Source organism: Protopterus annectens, chromosome 6.part1 (assembly GCF_019279795.1).
Source record: "Protopterus annectens isolate FY-2018-M chromosome 6.part1, PAN1.0, whole genome shotgun sequence".
Classification (NCBI taxonomy): domain Eukaryota; kingdom Metazoa; phylum Chordata; order Ceratodontiformes; family Protopteridae; genus Protopterus; species Protopterus annectens.
Genome location: NC_056738.1, coordinates 59,372,874 through 59,392,948, shown reverse-complemented (window position 1 = coordinate 59,392,948; position 20,075 = coordinate 59,372,874). Strand labels below are relative to the sequence as shown.

The 20,075-nt window shown below is 38.8% G+C and overlaps 1 protein-coding gene across 1 annotated transcript in view; it reads left to right on the top strand.

Moving 5' to 3' along the window:
* LRP2 (LDL receptor related protein 2) overlaps nt 1–20,075 on the top strand; it is a 1,335,386-nt gene that overhangs the window by 301,194 nt on the left and 1,014,117 nt on the right. The window contains exon 17 of the mRNA XM_044075346.1: nt 14,070–14,262. Coding sequence (XP_043931281.1) covers nt 14,070–14,262 — 193 coding nt within the window. The remainder of the gene's footprint in view (nt 1–14,069; nt 14,263–20,075) is intronic.

The following is a 20,075-nucleotide window of genomic DNA, read 5'->3' as shown; positions in this document are numbered from 1 at the left end:
CCTTAATTCTCTGTGCAGACTGTCTTTTTTCTCTAGTTCTTCCTGTATTTTAAATTATCCATATGGATGAATGTTCATAAATAGTCACGTGTCTAATCTATTTCTCTTGCATTCTATAGGCATTCTTCTCTTTCTTTGAAACCAGTCAGTCCTACCTTCCAGCTGCTGGATGTTCCTTTAAAAAGTGTAATAACTTGTGTGGAAGATTATCCACGCATCCACTATTTTTAATGGAGTTTTTCTGCCCAGGACTGCTTTCTTACTGTGGGGATATGGCTCCTTCCCCTAAAATACTTTATCCATAGGGATGAGTTTGGCATATCCATGGGGAGTGGGTTTGGCATACTTGTTAATGTTGTCACATCAGGGACAGGAAATATAGGGTTTGATTCTGACCTTGGATTATTAGATAGGCTTAAAATGGCCCTTCAGGGCAGTTTTATTTTATTATTTTATTTACATTTGTTTACCAGGAAAATCTGACTGGACACAGGTCCTTTTTCAGCAGAGGCCTGAGGAAAAAAGCTCCACCCAAATTTACATTAAGTACAGAATTAATAATAAAAAAGTTAATAAAATTGATATAAACAAGGCCAGCAAAAGCCACAATCATAAAGTATGAGTAAACATAGTTACATGAAGGATTGTGGAAATATGTTGCATATACATTATATATATATATATATATATATATATATATATATATATATATATATATATATATATAGCCAGAGTGTGTGGTAGACATGAGATTAGGATGAGAATCTGTGCCTCTGTAGGTTGTTGTGCAGTCACACAGTGACACAGAAGGGGAACCAGATCCCATCCCCTTGTCAAGATTTCGACAGACCTCATCAGTGGATCTGACACAGACTGGCCACCTGTTCTCATCTGTGGGGTTTGGAGTCTCTGGGTGATGAAGGAGTCCCTCCAGCACGCCTCCCCGTCCACCCTAGTTTCTGTCTTTTATATTAAGTGTTGGGGTTGGTGGTCTTGGATTTGAGGTTTCTGGTGGATTGATTTTTGAGGTGGACATGGTCCATTGCTTCAGGTACAGATCATTTCTGAGCAGTCGGTAGAGCTCTGGCTGCTCTGGCGAGGCAATACTGACCTGGGAGTTTCTTCGGAGGTGGCATCAGAGTCCTATGGTTGCTGCCTTTATCCTCCTTGTGTGAGGAACTTGGGCCTGGTTTCCAACTGCTGGGGGTGTGGGGGTCTTCTGGGGACATTGGTTTGGTCAGGTAAGTTCATCAATGAGGGGTGGTGTAGAGTTGGTTCTCAACCTCTGATATGAATGGTGGTGTGGATATGATTGATCTGGTGTAGAGTGTCTCCCTAACCACTTTGGCAATAACCACTTGGGCAATGTGTGTGTCAGGTTAGTGTGACCAGGTCTGATAACTTGTCTTCCTGTGATTGATTTACCAATGGACTACCACCCCTGGGGTACCTAGTTACCTTTTTGTGGTATGACTTTACATTTTTGGCATTCTGCTTTTTGACATTGGCTTTGGCACCAGTTATCCATTTCTATGAGACCTCTCTGGAGGATGTCTGTGTCTTGTGGAGTGTCATTGTAGTTGCCCAGTTTGCAGTCATCTGCAAATTTTGTCAGCCACAATCCCCTTTGTTCTATGTTCCTTCAGAAAAAAAAAAATATGAACAAGGGGGCCCAGGACTGACCCCAGTGGGACAATGCGCCGGGGAGAGCATTCGTGGACACACTCTGCTGACTGGCTTCACGTTCTAACTCCCTGTGTGAACCCAAACCACCATTGTGAACTGTGTGTCTTGTGACATCATGGTTTACATAGCTTTTATTGGTTACTTTTTGTGGGATACCAGTGGGGTTGTAAGCCAGCTTGTTTAGGCTGTGTGGACTGCCTGGCAACGGCCAATGGCCTTGAGGACATCAATGGCCTTGTGTTTGTTTGGTGAAAAGTTCAAGTTGCACAAAAAATCTCTTTGACAAAACTGAAAGCCAGTAGGATCCCCCATGTGTCTGTAGGTCCCCAATGTCTTTATTTCTCTCCATAGCTCCTCTCCTTCCATGGCTTTCAAGCTGCTTCAAGCTTATGGGGTCAATTCCAGGGGGTCAGAGAGCTTCAGGGAGTGGGGAGAGGACCTGGTTTTGTGCTGCTGCATTCTTTTTTTGTGTATCCTGTAGTAAGGCTAAGATTAAACCCTTGCCAGCCTTATAGGTTGGGTTCCTTGTCTCATTAGGTAGCACACCAGGGCACAGGGATGGGTCCCGTCAGGTGACCATGTTTGCTGATTTTTGCTTTAGAGAGCAGCTCTCTGAGACTGGGCATCTTTGAGGTTTGAGACTCTGGTGGGATAGATATTTCTCCTTTTTGGGGTCCTTTGGGGAGGGAGGGGGAGGAATCTGCCTCTGCCTTGTCTGCCACAATGTCTGTGCATCTGTGTGATTTTTTTTTTTTTGGACTAAATGGACACTGTTCTATCTATTGGGTTGGTTTTAACATTTCTAACATATGATTGTCTCATGATCTTCTTTTGTTTTTGTCTTTTTTTTCTCCTTTGATTTTTTCTCCTTTGATGATTTTGATAGTTTTATTAGTTTTTTGCTCTTTTTGATCAGGATGCCTTGATTTTTCCCTGTTTTGTCATGTGTTGTCTCTCTCCTTGTAGTTTGTTTGTTTTGTTGTTTGTGGCTGGGGTCCACCAGACCCCGCCTGCCTGCCTTTGGTGAGGGATTTCTTGATTTTTATCTTGATCCATACATTCATACATTCCTGGAGGTGCTTTGTTGTTTTTGTGGGTTTCAGTCGGGCGTGGGTTGTGGTTGGCCTGGGCTCTGGGGGGATGAAAGACAGCACCAGTCCAGAAAGAAGTGTGAGTTTTTTTTTTGAAGTTGTGGTCTTTTTGCTTGGGTGGGGGGGGGGGTGGGATGATCTTCAGATTAATTTTATGGTCTGATCTCACCAATGAGGGATATACTTCGGTGTGGAGCATTTGTCCCCATGTTTGTTGATGATGAGGTCTAGTATATTTTTTCTCCTCTTGTGGGAATGAATGACTAGTTGTTCCATAGCATTTGAGTTTATGAAGGAACCTTGAAGGGCTAGGTGGGGTTGGGGGGGGAGTAATGTTCGTTCCAGTTGGGTGTTTTTGGTTGTTGCCAATATGAATATTTGGAGGAGAGGATCATATACTTCTCTGTCTAGTCAGGAGGCTGTGTGTATACACATATATATACACATAGGAAAATTGATTGGCCTAATATTCATCTATGAACCTATATGTGGCTACTGTACTGTTGTTTGAGATACTCTGTCATACCGTCTCTTTGTTCCACACCCACATTTTCCTCACTTACAAAAAAAATCTTTAGAATATAATGGTTCCATCACATTCAGTGCATATGTATGTGCATATGTCAGAAGTACTTGTCTCTGTTCATGGGTTCATAGGTGAATCTTAAGCTAGCTGCCTTGAAAGGCCATTTTAAGCCTAGCCAAAAACCTGTGGTCAGAAGCAGCAGTTATCTGCCACCCGATATCCTTTGAGGACTGTGCTGTTTATTACCAGATTAATCTGGAAGAAACCAGGCATAGCTTCAGATATGCTCTGTGTGATTGAAATGGGGTTTATTGCAGAAACCTAGTTAGATGCTAACACCCCTCCCCCATTTGACAGCAGTGAGATAATCCTCACTGTGGTTGTTAGTGACTTCCTTACGACTCGAGATCAAAGTCTTAGTCCTCCCTGAGTTTTTTAGGAATTTTGATACGGTGGACCACGGCTTTGTGGTCAACTGCTTAAAAGCATATTGTTGACTGGTTTGTTGCTTATCTTTCAAGCCATTTATAGTAGGTGTTGCTGGAGTTAAATTCCTCTGATCTGCACTCCAGCATTTGGGTAAATTCCTCGGACCCACACTCCCTGCCATGTAGTGTGTTAAGGGCTCACTGTTGGGGTGTCTCCTACTCATTATATGTATGTGTATGTATGTGTGTATGTATATATATATATATATATATATATATATATATATATATATATATATATATATATATATATATATATATATATATATATAGGTTTACTATCATGAAATCGAAACACAAAACATTTTACAGGCACGTTACCCACCTGCCATGTCGAAAATCACTATTGCGCATGTGCAAAGTACTGCTCCAAAAAACGAAAAACCTTTCTGTGTGAATGTCGAACTCCTGGGCAGAGCTCTCTGTTTTTATTCCCTTAAAATGCATACATATCATGTGCGCCCCCACATCCCCTTCCTCTAATATATTCCAACTCCGAGATCACACTACAGTGGGGATATGGATGAATTTCCCATCCCCACTGTATCGCGGTCTCCGTACATATATTCGAACACAATTAAATTATGCGAATGCACTACTGCATTCATATAAGTGTGTTCGACTATCCCATACACTTTTCATTTTGTGTATGACTTCACTCTAGACAGTATGCAGCATTTTACCACTCTTGAAGGTTGCTGATAATCCGTGATTTAATGGATGACTGAATTGCAGCTCAAGGCCAACTCAGCTAAGGCCAAAGGCCTCAGCAAAGAATACACAAAAGAAACTCACAGCTAAATTATAAGATGATGATTGTCTGATCTTGGCAGCCTTATCTGCAAAGAGGCATACAGATTCTTCCCACTGATTTGTTGAAGAAGTCTGTAAGAGCTGCCTGCAGTATTTCATTTCTCAGGTCTTCCTTCGCTTTCTTCCCTTATTATTTATGGAGGAAACAGAAAGGAATTTGTTTTGCAACTTCTTGATCTGCACATGATTCTTGCTGACAGGTTGACAGACTGATTGGCCAGGTGCCTGCTGTTGTAAAGAGATCCTGTTATCTCCTAAAGGATATTGGTCAGATTTGGAATCCTGTTCCACCACTAAAGCTTGCAGTGATGATACAAGTGCTGGTATCTTTTCACCTGGTCTGTTGGAGCACCTTGTACCTCTGGCTTTTTGATGCTGACACAGAATGTCTGCAGAGCATGCAGAATTCTGTGGCAGGTCTATGTTACTTCATCAAAGATGCACATCATTGAATGACATTTCATTGGAAATGCCGTTTATCTAAACCACCTCATGGGGGGGATATGCCCCCCACCCCACCCCCACTAATTATATATACCAACTCCATGATCACACTACAGTAGGGAAGGGGCAAATTTACTTATTCCCAGTGTAATATGATCGCAATCAGAACAGTTTGACGAATGGCATGTTTGATAAAATGCCATCCGAAATGCCATGCGATGATGTGAATTTTCACTGAAGTAATAGGGATCACTTAGCTTGACTGGAGGGTGGGACTCCCCATTCACATCATTTTACTCCATTGCTGTAGGACCTGTACTGTTTGCTAGTTGTGGTGAGGTGAGTTTTTTTTTAAATTCTTTCCTTTTCTTTCCAAGTAGTACACAGCTTGGGTCCTGTCTATTTTAGTTTCTGGTTTGCTTTGTTCTGACTGTGACCCTCAGGTCTCCAGCTCAGAGGTTGATAGCTGTTCTAAGGACTTACCTTGAGTATTCGACAAGTTATTTTTCTCTTGCTGACTTGATGCTTTTGGGATCAGCTGTCTTCCCTGATTCTGGAATGTCACTTAGCATCATCTTTTTTAGAAGTTCCATTAAACACCAGCTCATTAGGAGAGTTTACTTAAATCCCACCTGGGGAGCTGTCTTCAGTTTTAAATGTCTTCTTACTCATTAAGCTACTATATTTCTTTTACTTACTCCAGTTTTACTTTATTTAATCTTTTCATTTTTTTGCCTTTTTAAAGTATTATAATATTTTACACATAGATTTTATGTGTATGCATACATACATAATAAATAAAGTCCCTTGTTTGTTGTCAAAAGTTATTGGCAGTCCACTGGTTCCTATCTAGGATCTCATTTTTCTTGAAATTCATCAGTCTGCTCTTTGTTTTTCACCCATTCTTGTGCTAGTTAATTTGTTTGTATTTTAAATTCATACATACATACATATATATATATATATATATATATATATATATATATATATATATATATATATATATATACTGCTCTTGTAAGTTAACAACATATCACTGTAGTTTACAGTATTCTATAGTTCTTTATGACAGAACATGCCACCCACACACAAGAATTTAGCCAAGATTTTTGGAATTGTATGCCAACTTCCAGAATGTTGTTCACCTGCCTCAGATATGTAGTTCCCCCTCCCCATACAATGCTATGCATGTTTCTGAAGATTATACCTTTTTGCTACTGGTAAAAGTATAGGCTTAAGCAAAATAGTTTTACAAAGTAGTTAAATTAATAATGATGATAATAATAATAATAATAATAATAATAATAATAATACATGTAGCCTATCATGCATTCTGAAAATAGCCACTTAGGGATCATGTGCAAATTGACAAAGTCAGAGTAGCCTATCTGTTCTGAAAATGCATTTTCTCAGTAGTTGCTTACCTTGCTTGTCCTTCTCTTATTTAAGTTTGCCCTCCCACTTTTCTTTTAACGGAAGATATCTTCCAATAAATGCCTTCCATAGCCATAACATGCTCTGCCCCCCCTGATTACCTGCAGGAAGTTCTGTTTCCTTGCAGATGTGCTGACGTCATGATGGGAGTCAAGCAGAGTTCTTAACCTAAACAAGAGGGAGAAATGCATAGAGAGATAGGATTTCTAGACTGGGACAGTTTTACCTGTATTCTTTAGTCTAATTTTCAATGTTAATGTTAGTTACACACAGTTGGTTAATCCACTCTTCAAACTCCCACTCAGTCTGGGCTCCTTTTATGTGAAAGCTGCTTTTGTTTCACTGTAACATACGCACATCACTTACAGCACAAGGTCCACAGCTGTTAATTGTCTCTGTTTTTGTCTCGTGTCACTGAATATTACCTTTTATCTGTCTATAAATTTTGCAGAACATACCTGCTTTTGCCTCATATTTTTGCTATGCCCATCCCTTTTAAGACTTTTGATATTCTAGTAAATCATTGAGGATTACAGTTGGACACTAATTGCTAATAGAGTTTCATAGGTGATACTTCATTTTGCCCGGAAATGCGTGGTGATGCAAAAACTGTTCTGTTTGTAAAAGGACGTACTGCACTCAGCAGTATTGCAGTGATATTTACTTATAAAAAAACAGAAGAAAGAGAGATAGCCTACTAGTGCAGGAAAGATCCAACTTTGCATCATCAGAACGAGAACTGTGATGATACAAAGACAGGAAGTTTTGCTCTCTTTTAAGTCCAGGGAGAGACCAAATTTGCATGCAGGAAATAACAGTAAAATGAAACAACAGAATATCCAGTAAATTACATTTGCAGAGTGGGAAGCTGTACTGCCATCCCAGAAGAAAGGAATAGATTGCATGCATTTGCAAAAAAATGGCTGCGTGTGATATTTAACAAAATATTTAGGCTCCATGTGATACTTAACAAAATATTTAGCTACACTCCATAAAAATTATGGCAGTTGTTTAAGAAGGTAAATTTTAGCATACCTTATTGCACAAAATTAATTTATTTTGAAAAAGTGCATGCTGTGGTGTACATGATTTATATCTGGCTATGTCCATAGCCCTACATTCTTCATTATCACTATTGCATTCTACATATCATCTGCCTTATTTCTCGTACCTCCTGCTATCCCTTTTCTATTCTCTCTAACTGACTTTTCTTGCCTAGTCTTTCCTTCCTTTCTTTTCATTAGCATGTCTTTTTATCATCCAAACTTTGAGAGATCCCATCATTTCCTTCCTTCTCTGGCACACGCATGTCTGAATTATCCTGCTGGTCAGTACTTGTGAAATCCCATCATTTTTTTCCTTCTCTGGCACATGCATGTCTGAATTATCCTGCTGGTCAGTACTTGTGAAATCCCATCATTTCCTTCCTTCCTTCTCTGGCACACACATGTCTGAATTATCCTGCTAGTCAGTACTTGTGAAATCCCATCATTTCCTTCCTTCTCTGGCACACGCATGTCTGAATTATCCTGCCAGTCAGTACTTGTGAAATCCCATCATTTCCTTCCTTCTCTGGCACATGCATGTCTGAATTATCCTGCCAGTCAGTACTTGTGAAATCCCATCATTTCCTTCCTTCTCTGGCACACGCATGTCTGAATTATCCTGCTAGTCAGTACTAGTGAAATCCCATCATTTCCTTCCTTCTCTGGCACACGCATGTCTGAATTATCCTGCTAGTCAGTACTAGTGAAATCCCATCATTTCCTTCCTTCTGTGGCACACGCATGTCCGAATTATCCTGCTAGTCAGTACTTGTGAAATCCCATCATTTCCTTCCTTCTCTGGCACACGCATGTCTGAATTATCCTGCTAGTCAGTACTTGTGAAATCCCATCATTTCCTTCCTTCTCTGGCACACGCATGTCTGAATACTGCTGTTGTTCAAACACCAAGATATCCCAGCATTTTCTTCTTCCATAATCAGTGTGTGAACCCACCTATTGCTTAAACGTTGAAAGATTGTTGTTATTAGAATATTAACCCTGTTTGAAAGTAGCACACAACAATGCAGTTTAACTGCATTTCCTGTTAATGTGATGACTAATACACTTAGCAGCATTATCAACTAGATGAAAAAGTGTTTACGCTAGCAATAAGCAACAACTTAAAAACAGTCGCCTCTTTTCTGCTACAATGAAATACTGCTCTCAATGAGTCCCGATTGTCAGTGTGGTTAGAAGTAAAATTGGGAGAATTCTTAATGTAACTAAAATGAAGTCTTCTTAACTTTTCCCTCCATAATTTTCGGCATAAGAATGATTATAAAGAAGCAACTGAATTAGAAAAAAAGCTCTTAAGAGGGGAAAGATCATCTCTGATTCTTTTTTAAATATAGACATTTAAGTGTTTTCATGTTAGTCAGCATAGAACATTTAAATGTGAACAATTGACAGGGGGGGTTATTCAGAAAGGAGTAGCTATGTCAATAATGCTGTTTTCGGTTAGTCTTTAATTGTCCTTCCACTATGGAGTGCAGCTAGATATGCCCATAAAAGAAATGTTCTTATAACTTGAATGCAAAAAACATTTAGCTTAGAGGCATCACTATCCACATTTCATGACACTAAAAAATTAAAAAAAAAATACAGTTGCATTCAGACTTTGCACAGTGCGTTATAACATTTTAATACTTTAGGACTGCCCAAACTGATAAATTTGAGTTGATGAGGGTGTAGCACTATATTACTGAACTTCTTTTGTTCTCTTTCCAATGTATTTATTGACTTTTGTTGCAGAAAATTATCAATTATATGCAGAGCTATCTGAATTCCTTACTAAAGGTGTTTTATTTTATTTGAAGTATAATGAAGAGTTCACAACATAAAACAACACTGACATTGGGAGACTAAAATGACAAGCAAGTCATTACAAAGTTTAAAACATTTCATACAGGAATTCAACTGAGTCTACCTAGAAATTGAATGCTCTAAAATTTGTGTGGATTACCCTTCTTGGCTGACCTTCATAAAATGATAGATATTCTGTCACATGCCCACTAGTTTTTTATATGTGTTTCTCCCAGATCCCATGCCTACTGATTATCGATTCATTTCCTTACAGACAGTGTTTGTCCCACTGTACTCACCAAAGAATGACGGCATCTCTGCCCATTCAGTCCCAGTATATGCCTGAGAATAGGTTCAAGCAGCCATAGAATCATAGGAAGATACTAAGCTAATGGCCCTAGGGCCCTTACAAGCCTAGCCAAGTTTTTACCCTTATTTCCACAATCAGCACCTATTGCCCCTGTTCAAGAGGGACACAGGTGGAACCCATGGAGTGAACTTACGGTTACCCATCCAATCATCCAGATTGCATTTGAAGTGGGATAATGAGGTTTGACATGACGTGAGAGTTTGTCCCAAAGGTGTGGTAACCTCTGGGAAACAAAGCTGTCTCTCCAGCAGGTTCTATTAATGCCACATACCAGGTTAAGGTCTTTAGAGTGAGTAACTTGTGTGCCATTTGACTTTCAGATATGAAGCAGTTCCAATAACACAGGGTCAGGGATTGCCTTATATGCAATCAGAGATCACCTCTGAGTAGTCTGTATGAAACACAATAAAGTGACAGTGATTTCAGATTATCTCTATAGGAGATATGGTGGAGACCTTGAATTTTCCTTGTGGGGCATCCTTTGTGGTTTCTCCAATTGCTGCAGGTACTTAGAAAGGTACATACCAGAAGGGGCGTTGTACTTAATTATTGGTCTGATGAGGGAAGAGTACAGAGAGGTAAAAACTTCTTTTTTTTTTCTGGAGGCAATGCCCTTACTTATGAGATGAACAATATAGAATGCCCTTTTTACAACTGTGGAGACATGGTAATCAAAGGTAATGTTGCTGTCAAACTGTGTGCCCAGGTCTCTCACCATTGAGTGTATATTTAAGGTGTTGCTATTGATGTGGTAGTTAGCAGGAACATCGTTTTTACTGAAAGGAATGATAATAGATTTTTTGCATTTGAGTTTAAGGCCATGACTTTGGCAGCAATCATTTGTTTGTGTAAGTCCCTCTTGTAGGATGTTGACATAGTTTGGAGATTCTATGACTGCTCCCAGTTTGCAGTCATCAGCAAACTTTGTCAGCCACAAACCTTTAGTTTTTGCTTGTACTTCGGAGAAATAGATTCCAAATAGTAGAGGTCCCAGGACTGATCCTTATAGAACACCACTGGTTACAAGTCTGCTGTTGGAGATGTATCCCCTAGGATCAGTGGAAGCACCAACTTTGTGCAAGGGAATAACGGTGGCTGTTTTCCATTCAGCTGATACAAAGCCAGTGCTTAGACTATGACTGAAAAGAGTACCAAATGGTGTTGCTAATTCATGTTGGAGCCAATGTAGAGCACAGCCTGTGATGTTATCAGGTCCCATAGATGCTGTGTTTTTGGCCTTAGAGAGGGCATTTATGACCTGCTCTTTAGAGATGCAAGGTAGTTAACAGGTGGTAGGGATATCATGGGATACGTGTGGTGGGGACAGGGTAGTGACGTTTTCACAGGTTAGCTATGTCCGCAGGCTCAGTATATATGTGGTATCATTAGCTACCAGTTCTGCACAAATCTGGGCCTTTCCTTTTAGGTTATGGATGTAACTATAGAATGCCTTGTGGCTGTCCTTTGTTGAGGAAGCTAATTTGGGCTCGTAGTTTGTTTTGGAGGACTTTACAAAACGTTTTATTTGCTTGTTTAAGCCAAGGAGGGAGTGTTTCCAGTTTAGGGCTTGCTCCCTCTTACTCTTAGACAGCAATTTCTTTCTCTTATTGTCAAGCCTGTTAATGGAAGTTTTCCACCAGGCAGGTTTGCTCTTCATTGAGGAGCTTGTTTTGGTCCTATTACATATGGCTGAGTCAATGCAATTGTACAGGTGTTTGTATAAAGCTTTGGTGTACAGCTTGGCATAGTTGCCAGTTCCATCTGAGGGAGGAGGTGCAGAGAAGCTATTTATACCATCCCATAAGAGGTTATAATCTGCTTTGGAGAAGTTTTTTAGTTTAGTTGCTGCTGGGGTGGGGTTAGGTGTGATGCTTACTTCGAATGAGACCGAATTGTGGTCAGACATCACCAGGGAGAACCTCACAGTGGGGGTGCTACAGTGGTCCCCCGTATTGGTGAGCACCAGATCCAGGATGCACCCCTTGTGGGAGTGTCAACCAGCTGGTCCAGGCTATTGGAGTTAATGAAGTCAAGGAACCTTTAGGTAAATGAGTTTGAGTACAAATAGTTTACCCAGTCAACTGAGTCTAATCAGAAACTGAATGCTCTAAAATGTGTTTAGGTTGCATTGTTCTTATGCTCTAAGTACCTAATTCTCAGCAGCGACTGGTACGCATGGATGTGATGCCAACCATCTGAATATACTGCCATTAGTTAAATCTACAAGAAAAAACTACCCGTGCTAGAGTTTTTACTGTGTGATACCTTAAACCTCCTGTAATAGAGGCCAATGGGATATATGCAAATGGCCCCTTAAGGACATCATGTTTCAGCTATATGGCTTATGAATGCCCATGACTTTTTACTTTACATTTTAAGTCTTTATGGATTCATTTAGGCCAGTGTGTAAACTCTCCTACTGCCAGACCAGGGTTTGCCTGTGTGACCTTTTTACTCTCTGGTTTGAATATACTACCACGCATGCCTGACTCTAGGTGTAGTGTGCACTGCTTGGGATTTATGTAGCCATCAATATCTAAGTACTGCTGGTGAATCCACTGGGATACCCAAATGCCATTGAATGTCAGTAAAACAGTGACCCTTGCTACCTCAGTCTTTCAAGCATAGATAATCCTGTAAGGGCCACTCATACCATCCTACCCAGTCAGGTCTACCAGGAACTTGGTTACTAGCTATCATAGGCTGCCAGGGTCACAACCAGGGCTTTATCCCTCTGTTACACAGAGTAAAGCATGGTTACCGCTTCCAATTGTTTTTTTTTTCTGCTTATTCTTCCTCCAAATTTGTCAGCGACTCTATCCATTCTGGCATTACCATTTCTTGTGTGACACCTTATTGATTTGAACGACTTTCTTCTTCATCAGGCTCATGTTTATCTCATTCATTATTCCTTTTTTTCCTTTTCACCTTGCAGAACATGCCAGCCTCTTGCCTTAGTCAGTTTTTCCTCATTTATTCTTCCATTCTTCAGTCAATGTGGTCCTTTCTCTATAGCCTTTTTTCTTCTTTCTCTTCAGTGATGACTGTGGCGGTGTCACATGGGACATATGGTATTATTTGGATTCTAATAGGTCCACTTTGAACTCATTAGCCTCCTCTTCCTGGAAGTAGTTTTGTGTATCCTGAACTTCTACACCTGACTTCTTTTCAAAAAAAAAATATCTTTTTTTCTTCTCACATCTCTACTAGTCTGTCTAGAAAAGCCATCCATGAGTTGTTCCCTATAGTTTTATTTGCAGATATGCTAAATCTTTTACCTTCCTTTTGTTAACCACAAGAACACCTGACAGAAGTCTTGGAGCTGTCAAACATTTGACCCAGCAAACATCTAGTCTGAGGTATTATTCTTTATTCAGGCACAATAATTTATAAGATAAAAAGTCATACATTGCACATTTGAGGTAATTTTATGTTTTCACTACTATCCATTCAAATAACTTTATTATTAGCATTTGATAGAATTTTCAGTGCTAGGACCAACTTGAGTGTCTAAGAAAACTTTTGATTCTTAGGTTTCATAACAGATGATTCTGCAATGTCTGTATATATTTCACATTCCTTGAAACCATTCACATTTCTTTGCCAACTTCTTGATTTCAAGTATCTCTTTATGGTAATGTCTCAGAAAGGCTCCAATTGACTTCTGTCTATAAAATCACTTACCCATCTACTCCTGGATCTCTCTCTAATCAGCTTTTGACCTGCAACTTTGTGCCTCAGGCCAGAGAGTTCGAGTAGGCAGGCCACATTTTGTAGAATTCTGACAATGTTTTACAGTACATTCTGTTTCAGTTTCTGTCTAACCTTTTGTTTTGCTTCCATGTACTGCAGTTAATTATTTAAACATCCAGTCCTTTTTCCTTAAGAAACTTACATGGAGAAATAGAGTTTATTCTAAGGAGCTGTGGTTATCATTAGTCTCTTGTGCGTCTAGTCCCTGGTCTTTGTGTGTTAGCACTTTCAGTATACCAAGGTAAATTTTCAGTTTTACATTGTTAATCTGACTTCAAAAATACATATGCTTAATCCCATTCAATTCATTCATGAATGCTTCTCAATTTTTAAGAGAACAAGGTGGAGAGTGAGAATTTGTAGACGTAAATGCATGGCAACAATTAGATTCTGAACCTTTATTCATGTTTGAAAGAAATTCACTTATTTGTTCTAGTATGAAGTGAAAACATTTGATATTTTGACAGAAATTAGGTATTATTGCTGGTTTGCCCAGGCTGATGTGGAGGTACTTGCATTCTACTTGTAGCTAGAGCCATAACTCTTTAGTGCTTTTGTTATTTCTGCAGAATAAAGTCACTTCAAGTTTAAGGATATTTCTATTTGTACATCCAGGTCATGAAATCTTAACTGCCAATAGAGCTGAAGCTGTGGAAGATCTTGCTTTTGACTGGATTTCTAAGAACCTTTACTGGACAGATATACGATTCCACAGCATCTCTGTTATGAAGCTGTCTGACAAATCAAGAAGAGCGATTGTAACAAATTTAAATACTCCACGGTCAATAGTGGTGCACCCTGTCATTGGGTAAATGCTTTTTTTTTTTCTCTTTAATTTTGCTTTTATTTTAATGCAGACAGTCATAGTTGAAATGATCTGTTAAAACAAATTTGTAAATTCTTTTGATTTGTATTCCCATAACTGTATTTATGTGAATGGGCTCATATAAGAAACAATATTTTTATGACAACAACATATCAAATCTTGTTAAGTTGGATAGGTGTCTAATAATCATGTAGTTGCCTCTCCAGGTTTTCACCATAATAATGAAACATTTTTTTTTTATTTCTAGTTGGAAATGTTTGCTCACTTCTGAGGCTCTGGACTTTACTTATTTTACTAGGTCAGATAAATTAAATATTATTGTCAGTTAAAGCGTTCATCTTGTTTCCGCTTCCCTTTGTTACAAATGGACTTGGCAACAATTAGATTCTGAACCTTTATTCATGCTTAGTTTACTTTATCATCCATATCCACTTTAAGTTCATGTGATACATTATAACCAATTGTACATCTGTGGTCCTTGTTACCTTAGTATGGTCTGATAGATATGTATACCTTTTTCTGATGGCTGACCTCAGAAATTTGCTCTGGTAAAGTGCCTTACTTAGACTCACAGAGTATGTTACTCTGAGAAATTAAAACACGTGTTAACACAGTGCCATTCATTTGTAGCCTGTTATCTTATCCCAACCAATTATACTGTCAGCCTCTAGAATCATGTGATTTATAGCTAGAAGAGAGTGAACCAGCTCCTTTTCCTTTTTGTAATGTTCTGCACATGGTTATTAGACGGTCTAATGCCTAGGTCACACCAGTTAATAGCAGACTCATTTTGAGGGACTTATTTCCTTAAGTTTTATATTTTGAAATAGGGGTCCTTAAACTTATGTTTTTGTGTATATTTCTACTCATAATATATATAAAATTCTACATTGTTCTTACTCTACTGAATTATTGCTTGCTGAACATTTCTTTGTGTATACTTCACTTAAATAATCCTTTTTATGTATTGTTTGTATATATAACTACAGAAGATACATGTTTATAACATGATTAGATTTTTGCTTGTGATATTGTCTGCTCTTTGACTTATGTATGTATATATAGCTATTTAGATGTCCTCGAGTCAAATCAACTTATGGTGACAGTTTGGGTAGGCCCTCATTGGGTTCTCATGGCATATTATGGAAGTAGATGGCCAGCCTTTCTTTCACGCAGATACTGTTGCTAATCAGTTGCGCCTCATTTAGGTTTCAAACCCAGGCCTGCTAGTTAGTAATCCTGCATTTTAACCTCTGTGCTATCGAGCTGGGGTATATATGTGTGTGTATGTATGTATATACATACATACATGTAAGAATCTAGATCAGAAGCTCGAAGTTTCAAAACTTCAAGCTTCAAATGGCTGAGATCATAAGATCAAAGCTTTGAAACTTTGAAAATCTAATAAAAAAAGAAAAAGAAAAAAAAATGTTTATGCTTTTGCAGGAGGATAAGTCCTCCTGCAACCTATACACCCCCGCTAATTAAATATACCAGCTTCGAGGTCATACTACAATGAGGAAAGCAGTAAATACCCTGTTCAATGCTGTACACTGACCTCCATTCAATATGGTTGAAATTTCAACATTTTTGAAGGGGATCCATATATTTATTTATGTATGTGTGTGTATGTAGTATGTATATATATATATATATATATATATCTATATATATATATATATATATATATATATATATATATATATATATATATATATATATATATATATATATATGTGTGTGTGTGTGTATTTATGGGTCTACTTCAGTAGACGGACCGCTCACTTACCCAACACCCAGTTGCCCGAGATGACAAGACTGAAACCTTCAGAAGACCGACATCTGGAAGACTGGCATTTCACATGAGGTAAGTTACTGCTTGGCCATCCTGATAAAATTAACTAAAGTAAGCAAAACTAAACCCACTGATGTGGGGGCCTTTGCCCCCCCCACAACCCCCTAACTAAATATACCAACTCTGAGAATGCACTTCCGCACGGGTAAGGGGCAAAGTTTAACAGGATGGCCAAGTGGTTACTTATCTCACGTGAAATGTCAGTGTTCCGAATGTCGGTCTTCTGAAGGTGTCGGTCTTGCCGTCTTCGGCAAATGGGTGTCGGGTAAGTGAGCTGTCGGTCTACTGAAGTAGACCCATGTATATAATATACATATATATATATATATATATATATATATATATATATATATATATATATATATATATATATATATATCATGTTCCATATATAAATATATACGCGCACACACACACACACACACACACACACACACACACACACACACACACACACACATACAAATATATATGTTTTCTTGTTTAATAGTACTACTGGAGCTTTTCTCTACAAGCCTCTTCTGAAAAGGGGTTTTTAACCCAATTGGACTATCCCAGTCAATTAATGTAAGATTAAATAAAATAAATAAATGTAACTACAATTATATAGTGAAAAAAATCAATCACAGATGACTTTAGTGTCAGGTAACAATTGTTACTGTTGATATTACTTTCATATTTTTTACTTTTGGTGCTCTTCCTTTCACCTGGTGTATGATATATCCAGGCAACTCTCTGCTGTCTATCAGGCCATGACAGAAAGAATGAGGTGTCACTGTATGGCACCATGCAGACTACAGGTAGACACATTTATAGGTTCATAGGTTCTCCTTTGTCTGTCTCCCCACCCTGGATATTCAGTGATGTCAGTGTAGTCTTCACTGTATAACATCCTTAGTAATACATCTAGGAGCGGCCTTAGGTCAACTGGTGCCCTAGGCAAAAGGTCTCCACGGCGCCCTCCACAACATCACCCGGTGCCCCCATCCTGGTCTATCTACATCAAATAAATATTGGAAAAGCGCCCCTACTAAAGTGGTGCCCTAGGCGGCTGCCTAGTTGGCCTATGCCTAAGGCTGGTTACGTTCTCTCCATTGTCACTATTTTACCGGCTATGAATACATCTCTCTCCCTCCCTCCACATAAAAATGTTCATGTATCAGCACCCATGTATGTCTTTGCATGCCAATGAAAATTACTGGTCTATCCACTTTGCCTGTTTTTTTGAAGGCAGTACCTTGGATCTGCCTGCCCTCTTCAGTGTCCTTTGCACTTTTGAATGACTTAGTTGCTTTAAACTTTTTGCATCATACCACCATGTGACAGCCCATTCATTTCCCCCTCTGTTCTATTTCCTAATGTCTAAACTGAAGTTGAACTCCTACATCTAGAAACTGTGCTGTCTTTTAGCCACTTCCTCCATCTTTCCATCTTAGCTCAGCTCACTCAACAGTGATCCCCTAATGGCTTGTTGGTCCCAGTTCTTGTTTCTTCCTCCCCCACAGTTTTGGAAATTACTCCCAACTTGCCCATTTCATCATCATCACGTATTCCCTTCCTCATTTGGAACATCACTATTGCTTTTCAGTGAGTGACCTCTTCAGTGACTTTATTTGTGGCCTGGACACAACACTCCATTTACAGCAAAGTTCATTTATTTATTTTTTCATTTATTTAACATTTGTGTACTGGGATAGTCCAGTTTGTAATGAAGCCAATTTTCAGAGGAGGCATGGGGAGAAATGCTCCAGACACATGTTTTTGAAATGTGGGAGGAAACCGGAGCACCTGGAGGAAATCCTCATGAATGCAGGGAGGAGATGCAGACTCAACACAGAAGGCACTCCACCCAAGAATCAAACCAGAGAACCTCTTGCTGTGAGGCAACAACACTACCACTGCACCACTTCTCTGTCCTGTGCATATATGTAATCCTTTCATATCTCAGATGTTTTTTCCCCTTGAAGATTCAGTCAAATATATAGTTTTTTTGCCACTAGATCATGGTATGATATTACTACTGTAATGAATCCCTTAACTTTCTTAATCTTTTCCATGGCTTCTCTTTTTTTCATTTTTGTTGATCATTGCTTTGCAAGGTAGGCTGTTAATTTCTGCAGGAGAATGATTTTCTGTAAGTCTTATTTTTTTCCAGTACCACATCTCAGATGTCTGTTTTAACATTGCTAAACTTCAAGGTCATGAGCTTCTTCCCATTGAATGGGTTAGTTTATATAGCAGGGATGGAAGACAGAGATGAGAGACAACCCAAGAGCTATTCATACAGTATGTGGGTGGTTGCTTATTCTTGTGTTGTGACCTTACCTTTTTTGCATATCATCATCCCTTTTTTAGACCACTGCATGCTATAAGCTGTAGCATTCCCTCTCTGGGCTATAAACTGATGATGCTCTCAAATCCACCCACATGCAAATCTCTCAGTATTGCTCCCGTTCTGCCACTGCCTTCCACGAAGTTATCCTGTTCTGTCTGATAAATAAACATTAAAGAGCACATGTTCTAGTACTGATCCCTCTGGACTACTACTGCATATCAAAATATCCTTGCAAAGATCTCCCCATTATAACCATTTCCTCCATCCTGCCTTTAAGCCATTTCACACCCATTTAATCATTTTATTTTATACTATTTCCCATTTTACTCATTAATATCCCATATGTGGGAATAGAGTCAAAGGCCCTACTAACATTCAAATAGAGGATTTCTTATAGCTTCCTTCTGTTGGCTCCTCAGTGAGTACTAAAACTGGTTTAGATTAGCTGGACAGGATCTCGTAGACATGAGGTCATTTTTATTGCAGAGATTGGAGTGCTCCAAAAAATGGTCAGGCCTTTTTCCACAGAGCCCTCACCACTGAGGTTGAGATTATAGTATTCAACCCCAGTGTGAAAAAAAAATTCTTACATTGTTAATGGCCTACTGTAGTGGCATGAAACCGTACCTGCTTAATTTTGCTTGGCCATGTTACTGCACTTCATCTGCACTGTCAGACAGGAAGTATCGAAGAGCAGAGGGTATGTGACAACTTATTGAATAATGGTACACTGAAATCATAATACAGAATTCAAAATTCTGAAATGTCAATATGTTGCAACTTTACAATGTTGAAGTAAAAATATCTACTAGTAGCATACATGCAGTAGATAAGTACACTGCGTCAGTACACAGCTAGTCAACAAACAGTATTGCTCCCCTGTTAATCTTCTTCGAAACAAGCACTAATATGCATCCTTTGGGAGAATGGGAAATTCCAACTCTCTACAGATGTAATGAAGTAGATGTTTTGACGTCAAAATTTTAACATTTTGGCATTTTGACATTTCAGTATTGTCTTCATCCCACATGACTCCCCTCTACTATATTCCCTGTTTCTCATACTCCCTCACTGTCTCTTCTCATTCATAATGCTGACCTACACTGCTTCTTATCCACATTTTTCTTCACTTATTTACTTTCAAACTATTTTTCTGACTGTCCCTCTTTTCTTACATCAACACTTAACACCTCTTATCACCTTATCCACCTATATTTCTATTAAGATACCATGTAAGGCTCTTTGCCACCATTGTTATATTTCCAGTGTGTCAGTGAATCTATTTGTGAATATTTGCTAATAATTTTCTTATTTGTATCTGAAGTCCACTGTAAGTTGTAATTTTTTTATACAATGTAATGCCTTCATTCTTCACCTTCATTACAAAATGTAAATGCATTGTTTTCATTGTATACTGTTTTTATGGAGCTTTTCTCCATCCCTGGGACTCCATTGAAAATGGGCTCTTCTAGGCCCAATGGATTATCCCGGTGAACAAACTGTAAATAATAAAAAAAAAAAAAAAAAAAAAAAATTGTCTGTTCAGCATTACTACTTTCAGTAGTTTGCATTTCATGAAGTTGACATCGACCTGAGAGCTTCACC